Genomic DNA, 18,888 nt, shown 5'->3' with positions numbered 1-18,888 from the left:
ACTCCGCTTACTCCGTAGAGAGCAGGCTAGCGAACTACTGGCGCAAACTATAGAATATCAATATGCAGTTAGGGGCGATTCGCCTGTATATCAAATAAAATCATGTTCTTTGTTCTCGCCCTTCGGTGCAGGGCAAGCGACATATCACTGTCTGCCAGTACGTATCAGGCAGGCACTCCGTGGAGTTTGTACCGGCCAGAACGATGTATATATAATTTTTTTTTTTTTTTTTTTTTTAATTTTAGACAAGCTAGCCTCCCTGCCAATGGGAAACCACGAAGCGCGCGGATCATCGCCCACTCCGGACTAGTGCCAATAGCAGCGGGATCGTGTTCCTGGCTAATGTGGTGGGCCGGTCACTGTGCGGATTGGCTGCAGTTTCAGCCGTCCTAACGGTATACAATCCGTATTTCAGCATCGTATTGCCATAATACCAGAATACTATTATGGGCTTGCCAGTTCGATGATCGGTTGTTTGCCTTGCCGATAAATATAAGCAGTGAGCTAGTTATATAGTAGTTATAAACAACTGTCTTATGGCTCTGCTTCTGTGCCCCGGCTTCATGATAGGGGCAAAAGCGGCAGTTGAAGCTGTCATAGGGAAAGGCTCGGGACAACCCGCCGTATTACGTACCACTCCGTGCTAGTTAGTATAGACTAGAGTCTATGCTCTATACACATTTCACATAACTATATTTTCTCTGGCTCCTTATTACGCCACTTGCTCATTATGCTCCCTCCATATAATCGCTTATTGCTTTGTGTACCTACCATGATCGTGGGTCTCTCTAAAGAGAGGCTATTCGCAGTTAGCTGAATTGATCCAATGATAACCGGTACAAACTGTTGGTCAGTGCTAATCTCAACGTTTACTAGCTTAGTATAACTAGAAAACAAAGATTGCTGCTCAATGCTTTGATTAGATTGGCAATTAATACGGAGTATATCGAGATTCTTTAAATTAAGCAAACAGATAACTTAGATATTTACTAGTCTTAATACATATTTTAAGACGGGGCATGTTGAATCTGCACGGTGAAATTTTTTTGGGAAACTATGTGTATAGTATGCCCTACTCTTTAAAGAATAATAACGTGTTTAGAACAAAGCGTCACGACGAGCATCAGATCAGATAGAGGTATCATTTAGGTATTCTAACGTAGTCACTAAAGCACACCAGAGACACAGTTCATATCGATACACTAGACCGTGCTAGTCACTTGAAGAATATAGCTTCTCATGTCTTCATGTCAACGTCTGCGTCTATTTTTGTAGCCTCCAAGGATTGCTTCACGAAACGCTCGCCAGACTCTCTGACAGCGGCAGCAAGCACAGATCGAGCAGCGCGCGCAGCATCAATAGCACCGTCAATAAGTATATCATGCCCCGGCATCTTCTTCTCTGGTGTTTCCGTAGAGGCAACATCTGACGTATCACCTTTTAACCATATTTCTGTAATCTCGTCGCGGCCCGGCAAGTACCCAACAACACAAGCAGCAATGATGTTCCGATGTTCTGACGGGTCTGGGTCCAAGAGTAGCCTCGGAGGCGGGCGACTATCTTTCTGACTATCATCTTGATTACCACTGTTTCCCATCTCATCCTCGGCAGCAACCAAGGCAGCAACGCCGCCAGACACTAGATCCAGACAATCAATTCTAGCATCAGCAATAGCCGCCGCCGCAGCCGTGATACAACCCGCAAGTACATTCATCATGCCCCAAGAGGCATCCGACGAAGCAGATGCATTCCCCCACCACCGATCATCTTCGGCTTCGAGAACAGTGATTGTCACATCCAAAGCACTTTTGGGCCAGCGCTCGGCTATGATGGCGCCTCGAATGGCTGTTTCGAGATGGACGCCAAGATCGCGTTCGCTAGCGTCTCGAATATGTCCTTTTCGTCGTCGATGTGCGAATGGTGCATATTTGACATGGGTCGTTAAAAGGAGATTCGGAGAATAATTCGCCGAGCGTGGCAGGGGCCTGGGACCATGGACTGCGCATGCGATCTTTAAGGATGTGGCGGGTGCTATCAACGATTTGGGTGCAGCCGTTGCTCGTGTGGTAGGCTCGATTTCAAGGTATGAGGAACCGCTTGCTGAAGGAATGAGACCCGTTTTCAAAACTAAATGAGTTATTGTCAGTATGAGAACCATCTGAATAGGCTTCGGTTTCGTCGGCTTACATATCTTTCGCAGATCTGTAGGCTTCCTCGTCCGCTGCGGTCTCTCTGCTCCCTCGCCTGCTGCGGAGCGCAGCAATGAAGCATATACGGGCGCTCTGGTGCCGCTCGGGGGACCATTATTTCTTCTCCTGTCAGCCATGATCCAGACCAATGCAGATATCTGAAGACAAAGTGGCAATTCGTAGCAATTTCATGAGTTGAAATCCCTTGCCATGAAATGTCAAGCAACCGCAAAAAGTTCCAATTCTGAAGCATGTTTGCTCTGTTTGCTCCAAGGTGGGGCGGGCTTAGCTCCTTCTTTTTCTTCCGCCAGCAACTTTTTTCTTCTCGCACAACTTCATCCGTCATCTTTTCTTTTCAACTGTTGCATCAACTGGCTGCAATTGAAATGCCATTTGGACAGTATGACGACCATTCTATCACTACTACTAACTTGTTGTAAGTTGTTTCCTACGCGCATCGAGCTTGTTTGCAGGAGGAAATTTATAACCAAAACTCTGTTCGGCGATGTCCATGAGCCATGAACAACATGCACTACCATCTGAAGCTATTCATCTCTACGTCTTATGCTATCTTCATATTCTTCTCGAGGACTATTACTGACAAATCCTTGTAGAAGCAGATTATGCATTTTTTTTTGCGGTATCATGGCGATTTTTAGTGCATGGTAAGTTTACTTTTTTTCCCCTAGTTTCTATACCACCACGTGTGCCTTTATGATGAAACAAATTTATCAGTTCTGCTTCTGCAAAATCATTGAAGAAAAACCAATACCATACCAAAAACCTATCTGATATCACACATTTACAAAATGCTTTTTTCACTCATTCAAACATGGAAGAAGACACGAGTGCTAACGTGGATTTGGCACAGATCAATGAATTAAGTCTTCAGTCTACCCGGAAAACATTTCAGTAAGTTGTATGTAAGACGAATTCTCCCAGCTAGCCTCTTCTGCCCCATCATCCAGAAGTTCATGATGACAACTAGTCAATCCATTCAACGATTTTTCCCCTTGAGGGAAAAGACCGCCCTTCGAGCTCGCTTTCGTGGAGTTCCCAGCAAAAAAAGGAGTCGTTTTTATATCCTTCTTTTCTCTTCTCCCTCTTTCTTCCAGGACTGATATTCGACACCTCCCTCATACCGGACTTGACTTCGAAAGAATTCAGGGGATGACAGGTTGTGGAGTTCCGTCGTATTCTATCCATACATGGGAGTTCGTAGTGGTTTAGAGAGAGTTGTGGGTATTCACACCAACTTCTTACTTTTGTTGCAACCTTCATTTCAGCGAGCTTGACTCTGTGTCGATTTTTCTGTTTTGGATCGCATGTACTCGTTTTGGGTGCTGTGTTTCTGGGATGGAGTCGGCAGGGGATGGGATGAGTTAACCGGCTTTGCTGATTGATCTATCTATCTTTTTATCCGATAGATTGTGTTTTCACTCATCTCGAGCTTGACTATTCTCGAAACATTGGCTAACGTTTCCGAAACATTCAGGTATATTCGTAGTAACTAGATCTGATATATAAATGCAACACCATATTATTTTATTATGCTAATACTTTCTATCCTTTTCGGTAATGAACAAGAAGAAGAAAAAATTATAGTCATCGAACGTAAAATAAGAATAGTGTTTTCTTTTTCGTATCCTGCAATGAACGAATGAAAGCATGCATTGTCATGTCTATGCCGTAGTCACGTCGTAGCACAATCATCTAGATCATGTGGTATATAGCAATCAGATTCAAGAATCCTGTTCTTCTTGAGTTGTCGGAGTACTTGTCCCCCTTGATCTGGACATGCTGTAGGGAGCCTAAAAACAAGTCAGACCAAGCAAGACTTGATGTTTAAAATACCAGAGAGAGAGAGACTCACCAAAACCTTCTTTGCATTGCAAATCCTCCATGCCATGTTTCGCACATTGCCGTCTGCGCGGACAACTTCTGGGGCGAGCTCAACGCCGAACCTGGTTGATTCAAAAGAATCAGATTAGCTAAAGCAATCCAAAAAAAAAAAAAAAGAGAGAGAGAAAGAGAAGTATGTCAGAAAAATCTCACATCTGATGAACAGCAAAAACCACCCGCTTCGCATACTTCCCGTCGCGATCGACCAGACTGCCAAAATGCTCATCGTACGTTTCAGGCGCAATCTCAGGATCGCGATCGAAGCAGTTGCGGGCAACAGGTAAGAGGGCCTGTTCAATGGCAGACTGTATCAGGGCATCGCTATTAGCGCTGGTTTTATCGACATCGACGACTTCTTCTTCATCAAAACGACCGATTCGGATCTCAAAGGGCCGCGATATGGCCATGACATTGTGCTTGCCATTGTGGTGATAGCGAAACTCAAAGACGCCTTGGGTCCAGAATAGTTTGTCGCCTGAAAAAACCATTTCGCCAGACGCCAGATCCCGGTTCACGCCGTCGCTGCGCCGGGAGGCGGAGATGACAATGTCACTGCTTACAAGGCCCTTTTCGCATGTGAGGCTGTCGTAGGATCCTTCGTTGGTGGCGATCCATCTTCCCTGAGATGAAATGCGTGTGACTTCTCGGCGGGTGTTGTCGGTGACCATGTACAGGCCAATCCAGTCCTTCTTGCTGTGGTTCAGGGACGCAGTCCATTTGACTTTGATTGGGGCGCCATATTCAAAGATCAGGTTTTTGAGATCACCTCGTCGTTCCGGCGGTGCTCTGGCATGAGCTCCCTCTTTACCGCTACTACGCTCCACCTGTGCCGAGGGCGAGGACTCGGTGCCTTCGATTTCCAGCGAGTAGTCCTCTAGATCATAGCCGGCTGCAACTTCATCGTCCAGGCGGGAAATGGTGATTCGCGCGGGATACTGACGGAACAGGGACTTGGCGTCTTTCATAAAAGTGTTCACACCAGTGGCTAATTTTGGTCTCGCAGAGTCTAGGAGTTCCTCAACAAATTCAAATGACTCGTCCATCATACGGTCAACGCTGCCTCCTAATTGCTGTAGTGGAGGAGGTAGAGATCGTTTTAAACTCTTTACCAGGCCTGCATCCTGTCGCAAGCTTCTCCCGTACAGCTTCTGCATATGAGGTCGCTCCACCATTTGAATGAATGCAAGTGTCAGGACATGACTCAGCAGCGCGAGAAAGATAATGGCACCCTTGCTAGTGATCAAAGCAGCACCCCATAAGCCAGCAAGCCCGAGGACACGCTCGGGATTGTTAAGGAAGCGGTAGATACCACTGTAGGTCAATTTGGATTTGGCATCAAAGAAGAAATCTCCAAAGAACCATCCGAATTCGCCTAGGGAATCGTATATGCTCACCGAGGTCCACACTTGCAATACGATTAAGCTTATGCCTAGTGTGTGTTTGAGCAACGCCAGGCCATGGTTCCAATCCGAAGGGACGCTGTACATTTTCCAAGTGGCGGCAATGAAGCTGGCATAACACATGGTCATGCTGAGATGATAAGAGCCTTTCCACTGGCGCCATGCCTCATCTGTATTCTCGCCATACTTGACAAAATGGCGGGTCCAAGACTTAAATTTTGACTGTCGATGAAGGATGTATCCCATGCCTATAGAATACCAGCACCTCCATAGCGCAGCGTTGGCCACGAATAGATATTGATAAGTGGGAGTAGATGGGGTAAGAGATGTTATGGCTAAAACAAGCAACTGGACAAGGATGACGGAGGAGTCTGTTACTCTGTGGAAATCCAGATTATGTAGTCCGAGCAGATTATGTACTGATGAAGGTTGTTGCGTTGCGGCTTTGTCGTCAATTCCGATGGAAGCTGGAGCAGGGAACGAGTCGCTTATTGGGGAAGTCTGCGAGTTGAGAGCAATGCTGCTGTTGTCTAGTTGAACTGAACGCTTACGGGGTGCTGGCGGATTATAGATGCGGTCGATGTGTGGATTCTCCACAAAGACCAGAAAGGCGAACTGAGCTGCATGGGCGACGATTGAGATGAAAAGCACTTTATAGCTGGCGGCCATCAACGAGATTCCATAATAACCAGCATATCCTACAGAATACATGGGGTGTGGAGCCATTTCGAAGACGCCATCGAAAGTGAGTTCTTGGTCAATGAGAAAGAAGAAATCACCCCAGTACCAAGCGAAATCCTTGACGACCCGATGGGCATCAAGCTTGACCCAGAGGTTGAAGAGAACCAAAACCCAGCCTGCCGCCCACCGGAGGCCGGTCATCAGCGCGGTCTCGTTTTCTGGGCGGGTGCCACAAGCAATAGCGAAGAGGCAGTACGATGTGAAATCACACATCAGAATAACATCGACAACGCGACGGAAGACGAGCCAAGTGTTGTATTCTAGTGGAGCATTATCGAAAGAGTAATCTTTGGGAATCATGGTCTCCATGTCCCTTTTTAGGAGCTCATAAAGTCTCGGGTGGGGGTTCTTGCCCGTCGACGGGTTCACAAAAATCTGGGACTTGGTAGCCCATCTGACCAGAGTATTATGGTGCGACTGGTTATGGAGTAGCCAACCAATCCCACCATTATAAGAGGTCCTCCAGAACATGTATATCGCGGCGAAGACGGGGATTCTAACCTCTGGCGCCAGGAAGGCAAAAATCAACAGGTGCGAAGCGAGGATGGCAAGCACGACCACATCGGACAGATTCTTTGGCTGGGTTGGAGACAGCAGCTGCGAGACCATGTCGTGTGTCAGAGGGACAGTAAAGACTGCAAAAGACATTGTGAGCAGATGGTATGATAGGTCGACGTATTGCAACGAGGAGCCATTGACCACCTACCGGTTCCATCGGGTGTCCTCCCAAACGTCTTCTTATCGTCGTCGCTTTTCTTGACGTCGGCCGTCACGCCGTAGCCTGCGGAGGCCAGCGCTTGGTCGACAGCGTGCACGTCGATGGGCTGCGACGGCCGCACACGCTCACGCAGGCCCTCATCGTTCTGCCGCTGGGCGCCTGTTGCACTGAGAGAATCCATCGATCGATTCCTCAGGCCGGATTGGGTGAGTTGAGGTTGGTTGTCTACGGAGGGTCAGGGCATTGGCAGAGAGGGAAAAAGCGTGCGAAGTTGAGTGATTTGCTTGTGATTCGCACGGACCACAGCTTCCTGGTAATTGTGTCATTGTACCGCCGATACAGCCCGCATACTGACTTTTGGCGTCTTTTGCGCCGAGTTTTGCCCCAACGGTTACCGAGTGCGTAATCTATTACCGTCAAATTACGCCCAGTCGCGTGCCCGCATTATGCACAGTATGTATACTCTTTCGCATTGCGCGGTTATGTTGGAAATGCATGAATTGGCTGCAGATTTCTGGATGCAAATACTGATGCTAAATGCCAAGGTAAATAGAAACTACATACGTACTGAATATTATGTCAGCTAGTAGCTGGTGCAGTGATTGGTCCGTTCTCTTTTTGGCTGTCGCCACCCCGCTCTGCGCTCTCGGATTTCTAAGCATCAAGAAGTTCGTTCCCTTCTCCAACTGTTCCTGACCGGATGCTGTCTTTCTCCCTGGTTGATATACAGGAATACTGCCTTACAGACTGTATACAAGTATATAGAGAGAGAGAGCAGCCATGGTCCCGGCTCTGACAGATCCTACCGCGGCATACCTGGCCGCGCCTACAAAAGCTCCCAATCTGGTTGCTCCGGAACCCGGTATGTTTTGGCTGCGATGCCCTGTGGAATCAACTCTGCTGACCTATATATGCTAGAACACTGCCCCGGACCCGAATCAGAGCAAGCAGGCCAGGGCGATGCGTGCGCCGGGTGCCCCAACCAGACCATCTGCGCCTCGGCGCCCAAGGGACCAGATCCAGATATCCCGCTCATCACTGCCCGTCTCTCGCAAGTAAAACACAAAATCCTCGTTCTGTCCGGGAAGGGAGGGGTCGGCAAGTCGACATTCTCAACGCTACTCGCCCACGCTTTTGCGTCAAACCCCGAATCGACCGTGTATGTGTGCGACACCGATATCAGCGGGCCCTCGGTGCCCAAGATGATGGGCGTAGAAGCCGAGACTATCCACGTTAGCAATGCGGGTTGGAGCCCTGTGTGGGTGACGGACAACCTGGGCGCAATGAGTATCCAGTTCATGCTACCGAACCGAGACGACGCGGTTATCTGGCGAGGCCCCAAGAAGAACGGGCTTATCAAGCAGTTCTTGAAAGATGTCGAATGGGGCGAGGCCGACTATTTGATTGTGGACACTCCTCCGGGCACGTCCGATGAGCACTTGTCGGTCAATTCACTCCTCAAGGAGTCCGGGGTGGATGGCGCAGTGGTCGTGACAACGCCGCAAGAAGTGTCATTGCTGGACGTGAGGAAAGAAATCGATTTCTGCAAAAAGGCTGGAATACGAGTTCTCGGTTTGGTGGAGAATATGTCGGGATTCGTTTGCAGCAACTGCAAGACCACATCGCATATTTTCCGACCAACGACGGGTGGAGGCCGACGGTTGGCTAGGAAGATGGGGATCCCCTTTTTGGGCTCTGTGCCTCTAGACCCTCGAGTGGGTATGGCATGCGATTATGGAGAGAGCTTTCTGGAAAGTTACCCTGACAGTCCCGCATCCAAGGCAATTCAGGGTGTTGTTCGGGCAGTCAGCGAACAGATTGGGGAAGATCCGGAAAAGGTCTTACCGTCGGAACTTTGAAAGTGAAACTGGATTTCCCTCTGCGTGCAACTTTCTCTGCATTGGTGTAACTGGTCGTGATTTGCATTGAGTTTGTGTGGTTTGATATGTTAATGCTTTACGGGCGTTTTGGTTTTGATTGCATTTTGGCGCGAAAAACGTGGTATCTCTTTGGAAAGGACCGGAAATCGTTTTACTTGCACATATTTTTTATTCAATTAGGTGGTTTGCATGAAGATATTATACCCTGATGCAACTGCTGTTCTGGGCAGTGTAAGAAGAGGTGATGGTGAAACCGACAGAGTCTGACATAGAAGATTTCTTGTATGACCTCGTCTAGACATTAATGAAAGACCGATACCTTTTATCATCTCGGCACTCTGTATCATTCCGAAGAGCATTTCTCGTGTGATGAAGGCGTAGAAATCAATGGATATCCCGGCTTTTTAGGGCTGTTCGGGATATTCCGTCCAGGACAAGCCACAGTAGATTCCAAGTCAGGAAATCCTTGCCAGTCCTCACAATCCATCTATCCCAGCCCAACGCATAAAATGCACACACAAGCGCCAGGCTCTGTTTCAGAAAGATGGCGCGGCCTCGCACTGGCTGAAGCGTCTGGTTTCAGGGCCCGCCGCTAAGTCAGCCTCTGTGTTTCAGCACCACCACTGAGAAGCCTCAGCGCGCAATGCTTCAACGTGGGCTTAGTTTCGTGTCTCTCAAGCCGTCAATTATTGCTTCAACTTACTTGTATCGAGTGGGAAAGGGAGGTCCGCAGTGGAACCCGTGTACGTGTAGGCAGGGGGCCGCGTCATGGACGAGTTTGACGTCTCTGTGTGGTTCTTGGGGATGAAAAAGGAAGAAAATGCACTTCCTGCAGCCAATTATACGAGGGCCACATAGATCTATGCTTTGCTTTATGCACGGTGTAGTACGTGCCCAGACCCAATTAGGGCCAGACTCACCGTCCAACTGCCCCAGCATCAAACCATCTCTGGCGCCAGACACGTTTGACTCTTATTATTGTCTGTCTAGAACCTTGGAACCTCATGTACAAGTCGCAAGGGCCTGTTCGTTCCTTTAAGATAGCCCTTCTTTCTTCCTCTAGTTGCTCACGTCTTTCTCTTCTCTTTGGAGCACTTGGAAATAATCTCTTCTTCTTTTCTGGTCATTAACTGACCTTGACGATCCAGGTCTGGACTTGGATCTGATATCAGACTTCGTCTAAGCTCACTTTGCCTCATTTAGATCCGATACAACGGCCAGGGCCGTCATCTGCTTTCTTTCTTCTTCTTTGAGAACTTCTTTCTTTCTTTCTTTCTTCTCGTGAGCCTCCACTTCCATCAGTTGGACATCCATTCTTTCAAAGAGCTCCAAACAATGGCATTCTTGTCTATTTTCTACACAATACTCCTAATCACAACTGCCGTTCTCAGCGCGCCAGCGACCCTACCGGCAGCAAAACTCAAAGGCAGGTCCTTTGAGGTACAACGTGTTCGACGCGCTGGCTACGTGCCTCATGGCCCCGCAGCGCTTCGAAAAGCATACCGCAAGTTCAATATCACTGCTACGCACCTTGGTCTCGAGGCTCTCGACTTTGAGCCTATCAAACTCACTAGCAATGCTTTGGGTACGCAAAGTGCAGCCGCAAAAAATTCAACTGAAAACGGGACTGTGGCCGCTGTTGCGACGAGTGGGGATACCGAATTTGTGGCCGCTGTGAGCATTGGAGGGCAGACTTTGATGTTGGACTTTGATACCGGGTCTTCTGATCTGTAAGAACTGCTGATAGCCAGTGAAATGTAGAGAGAAGGGGCGGGAAACTAATATACAAATATATTCTAGCTGGGTGTTCAACACGCAGCTACCTGCAAAGGCTCAAAACGGTCACACCATCTACGACCCATCCAAGTCGACAACATTCCAGGAAATGGATGGCGCAACATTCGATATTAGCTATGGAGATGGATCTGGAGCAGCTGGCAACGTTGGCACTGATGTCGTCAACATCGGAGGCGCATCAGTCAACAAGCAAGCCGTCGAGCTCGCGACTGAGGTTTCCTCGGCATTCGTCCAAGACACTGCTTCTAACGGTCTAGTTGGCCTTGCATTTTCCACATTGAACACAGTGCAACCGACGCAGCAACAGACTTTCTTCGAAAACATAGCCAGCCAACTTGACGAACCGGTCCTAGCGGCCTCACTCAAATCCGATAGCAGCTCTGGGAGTTACCAATTTGGCACAATCGACACTGCCAAGTTCACGGGCGAACTGGCTAATATCAGCGTGGACAACTCGAATGGGTTCTGGCAATTCGATTCGGCTGCATTCAAGATTGGGGACGGAGACATGCAAGCGATTACCCAGTCCCCGACTGCTATCGCTGACACCGGCACCACGCTGATGTTGGTGAGCCCTGAAGTTGCAGCGGCGTATTACGAGCAGGTGCAAGGTGCCCAGGATTCGGAGAGCGTAGGAGGCTACATTTACCCATGTAGTTCTGAATTGCCAACCCTTTCCATTGCGGTGGGCAATAGCAATCTTGCAACGGTACCGACGTCTGTTCTCAATTATTCCACAATAGGAATGGACAGGTCGACTGGAGAGGAATGTGAGTTGCTTCCCTTGTGTCTTTGGCATGAGATCTCGGTCGTGCTGACTCCAGATCGACAGATTGCTACGGCGGCGTCCAGTCCAACTCGGGCAGCGAATTCCAGATTTTCGGCGATGTCTTCTTGAAGTCGATGTATGTTGTATTCGACCAACGAGGTCCTTCTCTGGGCCTGGCCACTCCGGCCTAGGAATAGCTGCTATGGGCTCGGCAAAAGATGCAAACGTTGAATCAAATGGCTTGTATCCATCTCAATGGCGAGACCAATCTGTGAATATGAGTTATGTATGCTGTGGAAGTCACAAGGCGTAGACACCTTATCGTGGCCTGAGGCACACGCCCATTCAATTCCCGCGCGAGAAAAATAAAAAAGGGGCACGGCCAGCGCGTTCATGTAGTTGTCAATCGTGCACTCCAGGATTCCTATTAAACCAGTTTCTAAGTTCTACGAGGTCATATTGGGCCTCAAAAGGTTGCCCACGGTGCAGGCCTTCGCACGACCCCAATTTTTTCTGCGGGCCGCAGCAGCCCCGCGTCTGAATTTCATTCAACGCCAATTTTCTTCCTCCTCTTCATCATTATTGCATTTGCCTCGCCGGTCAGCAGCAACAAGACGCAAACCAGCACACTGCAGGACATCGCCGTTGATTCACGCCAGCTGCCGCACCATGGCTACTGCCTCTGCCCCCGAGAGCTCTCTGCTCTCTCTGCTCTACCGCTCCTACCCCGCCGCCATCTCCCCCGATGCCACGGAGCTCGACCTTGCCCAGGCGACGCCCAAGATCTTCGCGCATTATACCTACACTGACGAAGACGCGGCCTCTGTCAAGCAATGGCTGGCCACAATAGGCGCATTGACCGCTGCGTACGCCAAGAACGATACGCAGGTCATCGAAACCATTCTCAAAGAGCTCAACGCACATCTGGAAACACGGACGACACTGCTAGGCGCCAAACCTTCTGTTGCCGATATTGCGGGTTACGCCGTCCTTGCTCCTGTCGTCGAGAAATGGACTGCCGAAGAACGCACCGGCGAAAAGGGATATCACTATATCGTGCGACATGTGGACTTCGTGCAGAACGGATCGCTGTTTGCGCTGCGAATCCCCGATGAGGAGAAGGTCGCGATAGATCTAGACGATATTCGTTTCTTCCCCAAAGCAGTTGATCCCAAGGAGGAGAAGGAACGCAAGAAGAAGGAGAAAGCCGAGGCTCAGTTGGCTGCCCAGGAGAAGACAACCGTGGTGGCTGGACGAACCAAGGAAGCAGTGCACCAGGCTCCCGAAAGTACAGAAGCAAGCCCCGCTGTTTCGAATCGAGATAAGGAGAAGAAGGAGAAGAAAGAGAAAAAGAAAGAGAAGCAGCCAAAAGCCCCTGCTCCCCCCGCAGCACCTCCGTCACCATCCCTCATTGACCTCCGCGTTGGCCACATTCTCCGCGCTATTAACCATCCGAACGCCGACTCTCTGTATGTCTCGACCATCGACTGTGGTGATGCCCCAGGCAGCGATAACACCTCTGTCGACGAGGCTACAGGCAAGACTGTTCGAACAGTCTGCTCTGGATTGAACGGTCTTGTGCCACTGGAGGAGATGCAAGGCCGCAAGGTAGTAGTGGTGTGCAACTTGAAGCCTGTCACCATGCGCGGCATCAAATCAGCTGCAATGGTTCTCGCTGCATCGCCCAAGGTAGCCGAGGGCGAAGATTCACATGCCGGCCCCGTTGAGCTGGTCAACCCACCGGCCGATGCTCCTGCTGGTGAACGTGTGTTCTTCGAGGGATGGAGCACCAGCGAGCCGGAGAAGCAACTCAACCCCAAAAAGAAGATCTGGGAGACCTTCCAGCCTGGATTTACTACTACGGATAATTTGGAGGTTGGCTTTGATAGCACACAGGTTCCTTCAATCCAGAGTGCAGGGACAGCTGCTACTGGAAGTACTCTAGGCAAATTGGTTGCTAAGTCTGGCGGTGTATGTACGGTCAAGAGCCTTAAGGGAGCCACCGTCCGATGATTGATTGAATGTGCTTCCTTTCCAGTTTCTATGTTGCATGAAAAATCCCAAATTACAAGCCGGAATAACAATCCTAGTTATTTATTCCTGTCGTAGATATACAAAACTCATTTGATCACCTGTAGGACATACCGTATATGATTATTCCTATATGAAACAGGCGAATATAAGATTGCATGCGGGCTTAATTCTGCGGCGGGACGTGACTGGCCGAAAATCTTCCTACGGCCGCGTTGGCATTCCCGCCTTAGGCCTAGCCCAGGCTTGCCGCTTGGGCCTTCAGCCTTGCTTGCCTCAGGCCGGCGTTAACCTGATGCAGACGAAAGCTTCAAACAAGAAAGACACATCTCCCCTCTGCCACCACCACCACCACCACCGCAATTACTCAGAGTCTACACACTGCCACAGGCCAACTCAACGCATACCATAAAGACTGATACATCCGGTAGTCTGGCGAATCGACGCTGCACGTGCCAATTGGTCTCGACTCAGTTTTTGCTAGTGTCCACCTGTCATCGGACTGGAGAGGGTTGGGGCAAAAAAGGGGGATCTTCGAGCACGACGATTTTCACTGGCAATTCTTTATTCGGCCTTGTACGACGTCTAATTGCATCATATCCAATTCACTTATGCTGGCGGCGCTGGAGCGATGAACAGGCAGTTCGCCTATCCCAAGGGCTACAGTGCCTATCCACGAGGAGGAGGCGGGACCTTCTCGATATCACCGCATAAGTATGTTTCACGAGGCATTTGCATTATAATTATGTATCAGATCTGACTGCTGGAATTCAATTCAGATTCCAACCTCGCTCACAGCCCGCCTTGCGCCGGAGAAGACAGCTTTTCGTCAAATTATCAGCCCTCGCTGGCCTTTCGCTACTTCTTTTGTTTCTCTTGGTTCCCTCATGGCGCGCTCTTATTCTACCTTCCATATCGGTCGGTCTATTTTCTTCCTCTCACGACGACCTTTCCCTAGAGACCGTTCGCTACTATGACCTTTCCGACACACAAGGTACAGCCATGGGATGGCATCGGGAAGAGCGGGTTCTCATGTGCACTCCGCTGCGTGACGCCGCCGCCCATCTGCCCATGTTCTTCTCGCATTTGCGCAATTTGACTTATCCGCACCATCTAATCGACCTAGCGTTCCTGGTGTCCGATTCGAAAGACGATACCCTCGAGTCACTTTCAGCGCGGCTTACGGAATTGCAGAATGATCCGGACCCCAAGATGCCCTTTGGCGAGATCTCGGTTATTGAGAAGGACTTCGGCCAGCAGGTCAACCAGGATGTGGAGAGTCGTCATGGTTTCGCGGCGCAGGCTGGTAGGCGGAAGCTGATGGCCCAGGCGCGGAATTGGCTTCTCAGTGCGACATTGCGGCCAACTCATAGCTGGGTTTATTGGCGGGATGCTGATGTTGAGACGGCTCCGTTTACTATCTTGGAGGATTTGATGCGTCACAATAAAGATGTCATTGTTCCGAGTATGTATCCTCAACACGCCCCCGTTCTCTCTTTCTCAATGTTACAAAAATGTATCCTAACAAATTGGTTTCAAGATGTCTGGCGACCACTCCCCGACTGGCTCGGCGGAGAGCAGCCATATGATCTGAATTCGTGGCAGGAATCTGAGACCGCACTTGCATTGGCAGACACCCTAGACGAGGACGCTGTCATTGTTGAGGGGTATGCAGAATATGCCACCTGGAGACCGCACCTGGCGTATCTCAGAGACCCGTACGGCGACCCTGACATGGAACTAGAAATTGACGGCGTGGGGGGTGTCAGTATTCTGGCCAAAGCCAAGGTGTTCCGGTCAGGCGTTCATTTCCCTGCTTTCAGTTTTGAGAAACATGCAGAAACCGAGGGATTTGGAAAGGTTAGACCCTGCACACACACGTAGAAAAATGATTTCTTGGCTCTGGCTGATACAAGATAATAGATGGCCAAACGCATGAAATTTTCTGTCGTCGGGCTTCCGCATTACACAATATGGCACTTGTACGAGCCTAGCGTTGACGATCTTCGACACATGGAAGAAATGGAAATCGAACGACAGCAACGCGAGGAGAAAGAAAAGGAGGAAAAAGCGGAAGCAGAACGCCAACAGAAGATGAAACAGGACACCAAAGAAGAATACGAACAGGGCAGCGCTACAGCTAAGAAGAACACCGACAAAGCAGCGGGACAAGAGGCTGACCAAAGACAAACAGAAGCAGAATCAAGCGAGAAAGAATCTTCTGCGAAAGGAGAGAAAGAGGATGCTATCCCCAGGAATCCGGAGAAAGAGGGTAGTAGTCAGGATAAATCCAACGATAAGACATATTAACAAGATGGTTAGGCATTTTGAGTTTCTCATTCCTGGGCGAGACGAGGTGTATATGGGCAGCTTTACTTCTTATAGAGATAATTAATCTATCTTTTTTTCTTTTGCACTTACATTTTACATTTTACAGTTATACATGTATGTATAAGTCTCAGGCAGCAAGGCATGTATGGAATTGATCAAGATTCGATAAGGTGTGGCCCGTGCATATCATATCGCGTCTCGCGTCTTTTCTTAATGAATAAAATCGCAATTATTCTCTCCCTCTCCCTCTCTCCAAACTCGCAATCCGTTTTAATAATTAATATTAAAAGGAGCGAAAATGTCAACACAAACAGCACGAGCTATCCGCTTCACACACACTGCTCCGCAACAAGCGTTTCGATTACTGGAATTGACGCCGGAGATTTTGGAGCTGATATCCTCTGAGAATGCGCCGACGTATGTATTCTGTCTAGTCAAGTATATGAGAATTGGATGGATGGATAATTGAATAGCATGGCTAATAGAGGTTTCACTCTGCTAGGCTATACCTCAAATCCCCAGGAACGGATAATACAACGACGACAGGGCCAGAGGATACCGGTGCTGATAACAACAATGCATACGTGAATCTGTGCACACCCACCAAAACCTTCAGAATCCGACAAGTTCAATCATCGAACTCGATCCACGTAATCAAGCCCAGCGACGAAAAGAGTGAAGTAGTGCCTCTGATAGCCAAAAAGCGGCGTCAGTCCAACGACAACAGTGATATAAACAATGACGAAATGGATATCCCAGAATCAGTCACGGCAATTGCAAAGTGTGCGTCGACACTGGAAATTCACGCGTTGAACCACGCGGAAAGTCTCGCAGAGGCGAAGCGGACGCTTCGTCGGATACTGCCGGTGTACGACACGAATACTATGAGGGGCAAACGCGTCGATGATGGGGATGTCGAGATGGCCGGGGTCCATGATTCCAATGATAATAAAAGAGGAATAACGAAAGATGCCATCTTTGACGATCTCCCCTTCGCAAAATCCCAGTGCCAAATGGCATGGTTCGAGCTCTGTGCGTTTGTACCCGATGATGGTGGTCTTGCAGCGTTTCGACCATCGGCCAGGATAAAGCTGGAATTGTGGAGAATGGTTCTTGAGGGTTGCATATTGCAGAATATCGATCTGGAGAAACAATTCCTCGTTGCGGATTTGTGGAAAGCTGCGCTGGGGGAAGATAATGATGAAAATGGGAAGGAGGAAACATTCTTTTCTAAAACTTTGTTCGACGCTGTTGTTAGGAGGCTTGCTGAAGGGAATAATGCTGATTCAGAGTTGAAGTGTTCGTCAAGTCTATCTATAGTTTTGGAAGTAGGGTTGACTGGCTGACTGGTATCAATTAGGGTCGAATATGGATAAGAAAGTGTGCATTCAATGGATAGGCGAGACCTATCTCGAAGCAACTGCGCCAAATGAACGACTTGCTATCGGCCGGTCAGAGTTCCTCAATGCCTGGAAGGATTTATTGCCCGAGACATGGCGTGATGAGGCATCTTTGAACAGTTTACCAGTGAGTCGATTGGATAGCATTCTGCTATTTTTATTTGATCATAAACTAATGATTTGATTAGGAGTATTCATACAAATACCCCGACCCAGTATCAATTTGTTTCATTCATGAGGCAGAGAGAGAAAGGGTAAAAAGAGAGACTAAAAATGCTTCCGGGAACGTTGCCAACGCGAAGAATTCAAGGAATTGGCATGAGCGATTCAAAAATCAAAGAAAGTGATGCCACCGCTATTAACTCAAAACCACGCGTTATGAAGGGAAAAGACAGAAAGTGTCAGACTTCCGTGAGAGTGGTCAGATCAGCACCAGCTATACTTCTCGTTCCACAACCACTCGACATCACCGCCTAGTCCCTGGCTCGCGCCGTTCCATTTGAGACTGCTGATGCTACTCTGCTCGCGATGCACGACTTGGACATTCGGATCCAGCAATTTTGCGGCTTTCTCTACTAGCGGGGACGGATTCCAGAATTCCACATTGCTCATCTTAAGCCTATGTGCTTCCAATTGCGCGCGTCGCAGGACGGCCGCTATCGCCTCAATTGTTGCCAGCTCCTCAGGTGGTGATGATGGTTCATCATATATAACTCGCAGAATGTACAGGGTATTACTCGTCGGGGAGTCACCAATCTTTCGGGTCCAGGAACAGTACACGTGGTGGTGGTCAACACCAGCTCCTCGCACCTGCGGCTGCGGCTGCACCTTATCAAGGACTCCAGAATCCTCGTAGAACGCTTCTCGCGCCCAGTGCCACAGGATATGGTCATAATCCGGGGCAATTGACACCTTGGCGCCCGGCGATTTTTGAGAGATGACATGAAGAAAATTCCTATTTTTCTTCTCCACTATTTCACTGCACATCGACTCATGGACGTCTTCAGCAGTCAATGATTTTGCTACGGGTAACTTGGCCAATTCGAGAGAGGACTGAAAATGCTTCTCGGCAAGCGGCGGCAGGGACATGTGAGAAGATTCAAAGGGCTTCCATCCGTATCTTGCATAGAACTTTTTACCGATGTCGGAAAACAACACCGAAAACACTCCTTGCTTCCGCGGTTGATTTTCTGATTGCCAAGTATCGAGTTTCTTGGCCAGTTCCTCTATCATGCGTCCAGCATAACCGCGGCCTCTGAACTCGGAGCGTGCAAACACGCTTCCAATTCCATGGCATATGATATCTTCTACTTTCCCTTGGTATGCGAGGTATGCAGGCTTTCGGTAGGTCTCGCAGGAGCTCAAAATGAGACGGGAGTTGGGTTCTTGCCGGCCATCGACCAGGATCCAACTCGTGAGAGCCCCATCCTTGGTGAGGTTTTGCTTGGACAGGCGCTCCTCACGGTCAATGTACTGGTCCAGAGTCAACGGTCCTTTCCACGATACGCTGTTCAGTCGGATGGTTTGTAGGTATTCCTCTGGAGTAGATTGAGCGAGTACGAGGTGCGGCGAATCCGCTTGAGGGAGATCCTCCTCTCGGGGTAGAGCGACGGAACCCATGGTCTAGATTATGATAGGCCTGACAAGCACAAAGAATTGTTAAAAAAAAAAGAAAAAGAAAAAGAAAAACTGTGGCAATTGGAATCAATGAACCAGCAAGTAGGGTAAAT

At 49.0% G+C, this 18,888-nt stretch overlaps 8 protein-coding genes across 8 annotated transcripts; 5 read left to right on the top strand and 3 right to left on the bottom strand.

Moving 5' to 3' along the window:
• Window positions 1-1,237: 1,237 nt before the first annotated feature.
• On the bottom strand, window positions 1,238-2,326 carry UA08_00253 (hypothetical protein; the record flags this gene model as incomplete). The annotated part of the gene is made up of 2 exons (XM_020260039.1): window positions 1,238-2,127; window positions 2,188-2,326. The coding sequence occupies 2 exons, from the start codon at window positions 2,324-2,326 to the stop codon at window positions 1,238-1,240; spliced, it is 1,029 nt and encodes a 342-aa protein (XP_020124363.1).
• Window positions 2,327-3,931: 1,605 nt separating this feature from the next.
• UA08_00252 (Phosphatidylethanolamine N-methyltransferase) lies at window positions 3,932-7,131 on the bottom strand (the record flags this gene model as incomplete). The annotated part of the gene is made up of 4 exons (XM_020260038.1): window positions 3,932-4,000; window positions 4,063-4,153; window positions 4,245-6,867; window positions 6,939-7,131. 4 exons carry the CDS (start codon window positions 7,129-7,131, stop codon window positions 3,932-3,934), a joined length of 2,976 nt encoding a protein of 991 aa, XP_020124362.1.
• A 599-nt stretch (window positions 7,132-7,730) lies between these two features.
• On the top strand, window positions 7,731-8,809 carry UA08_00251 (Cytosolic Fe-S cluster assembly factor nbp35; the record flags this gene model as incomplete). The annotated part of the gene is made up of 2 exons (XM_020260037.1): window positions 7,731-7,812; window positions 7,869-8,809. The coding sequence occupies 2 exons, from the start codon at window positions 7,731-7,733 to the stop codon at window positions 8,807-8,809; spliced, it is 1,023 nt and encodes a 340-aa protein (XP_020124361.1).
• A 1,356-nt stretch (window positions 8,810-10,165) lies between these two features.
• UA08_00250 (putative aspergillopepsin A-like aspartic endopeptidase) lies at window positions 10,166-11,587 on the top strand (the record flags this gene model as incomplete). The annotated part of the gene is made up of 3 exons (XM_020260036.1): window positions 10,166-10,560; window positions 10,631-11,397; window positions 11,460-11,587. 3 exons carry the CDS (start codon window positions 10,166-10,168, stop codon window positions 11,585-11,587), a joined length of 1,290 nt encoding a protein of 429 aa, XP_020124360.1.
• Window positions 11,588-12,065: 478 nt separating this feature from the next.
• On the top strand, window positions 12,066-13,409 carry UA08_00249 (hypothetical protein; the record flags this gene model as incomplete). The annotated part of the gene is made up of 1 exon (XM_020260034.1): window positions 12,066-13,409. One exon carries the CDS (start codon window positions 12,066-12,068, stop codon window positions 13,407-13,409), a length of 1,344 nt encoding a protein of 447 aa, XP_020123820.1.
• A 649-nt stretch (window positions 13,410-14,058) lies between these two features.
• On the top strand, window positions 14,059-15,737 carry UA08_00248 (Mannan polymerase 2 complex ANP1 subunit; the record flags this gene model as incomplete). The annotated part of the gene is made up of 4 exons (XM_020260033.1): window positions 14,059-14,141; window positions 14,207-14,892; window positions 14,968-15,287; window positions 15,351-15,737. 4 exons carry the CDS (start codon window positions 14,059-14,061, stop codon window positions 15,735-15,737), a joined length of 1,476 nt encoding a protein of 491 aa, XP_020123821.1.
• Window positions 15,738-16,056: 319 nt separating this feature from the next.
• UA08_00247 (hypothetical protein) lies at window positions 16,057-17,505 on the top strand (the record flags this gene model as incomplete). Its single annotated transcript, XM_020260032.1, has 4 exons — window positions 16,057-16,175; window positions 16,261-17,057; window positions 17,119-17,285; window positions 17,347-17,505. The coding sequence occupies 4 exons, from the start codon at window positions 16,057-16,059 to the stop codon at window positions 17,503-17,505; spliced, it is 1,242 nt and encodes a 413-aa protein (XP_020124143.1).
• Window positions 17,506-17,584: 79 nt separating this feature from the next.
• UA08_00246 (hypothetical protein) lies at window positions 17,585-18,778 on the bottom strand (the record flags this gene model as incomplete). Its single annotated transcript, XM_020260031.1, has 1 exon — window positions 17,585-18,778. The coding sequence occupies one exon, from the start codon at window positions 18,776-18,778 to the stop codon at window positions 17,585-17,587; it is 1,194 nt and encodes a 397-aa protein (XP_020124144.1).
• Window positions 18,779-18,888: the final 110 nt, after the last annotated feature.

This window comes from Talaromyces atroroseus (genome assembly GCF_001907595.1).
Source record: "Talaromyces atroroseus strain IBT 11181 chromosome Unknown scaffold_0, whole genome shotgun sequence".
In the NCBI taxonomy this organism is placed as follows: Eukaryota; Fungi; Ascomycota; class Eurotiomycetes; order Eurotiales; family Trichocomaceae; genus Talaromyces; species Talaromyces atroroseus.
The sequence above is the reverse complement of the archived record's forward strand: the minus strand, read 5'-3'. Positions and strand labels throughout refer to the sequence as shown.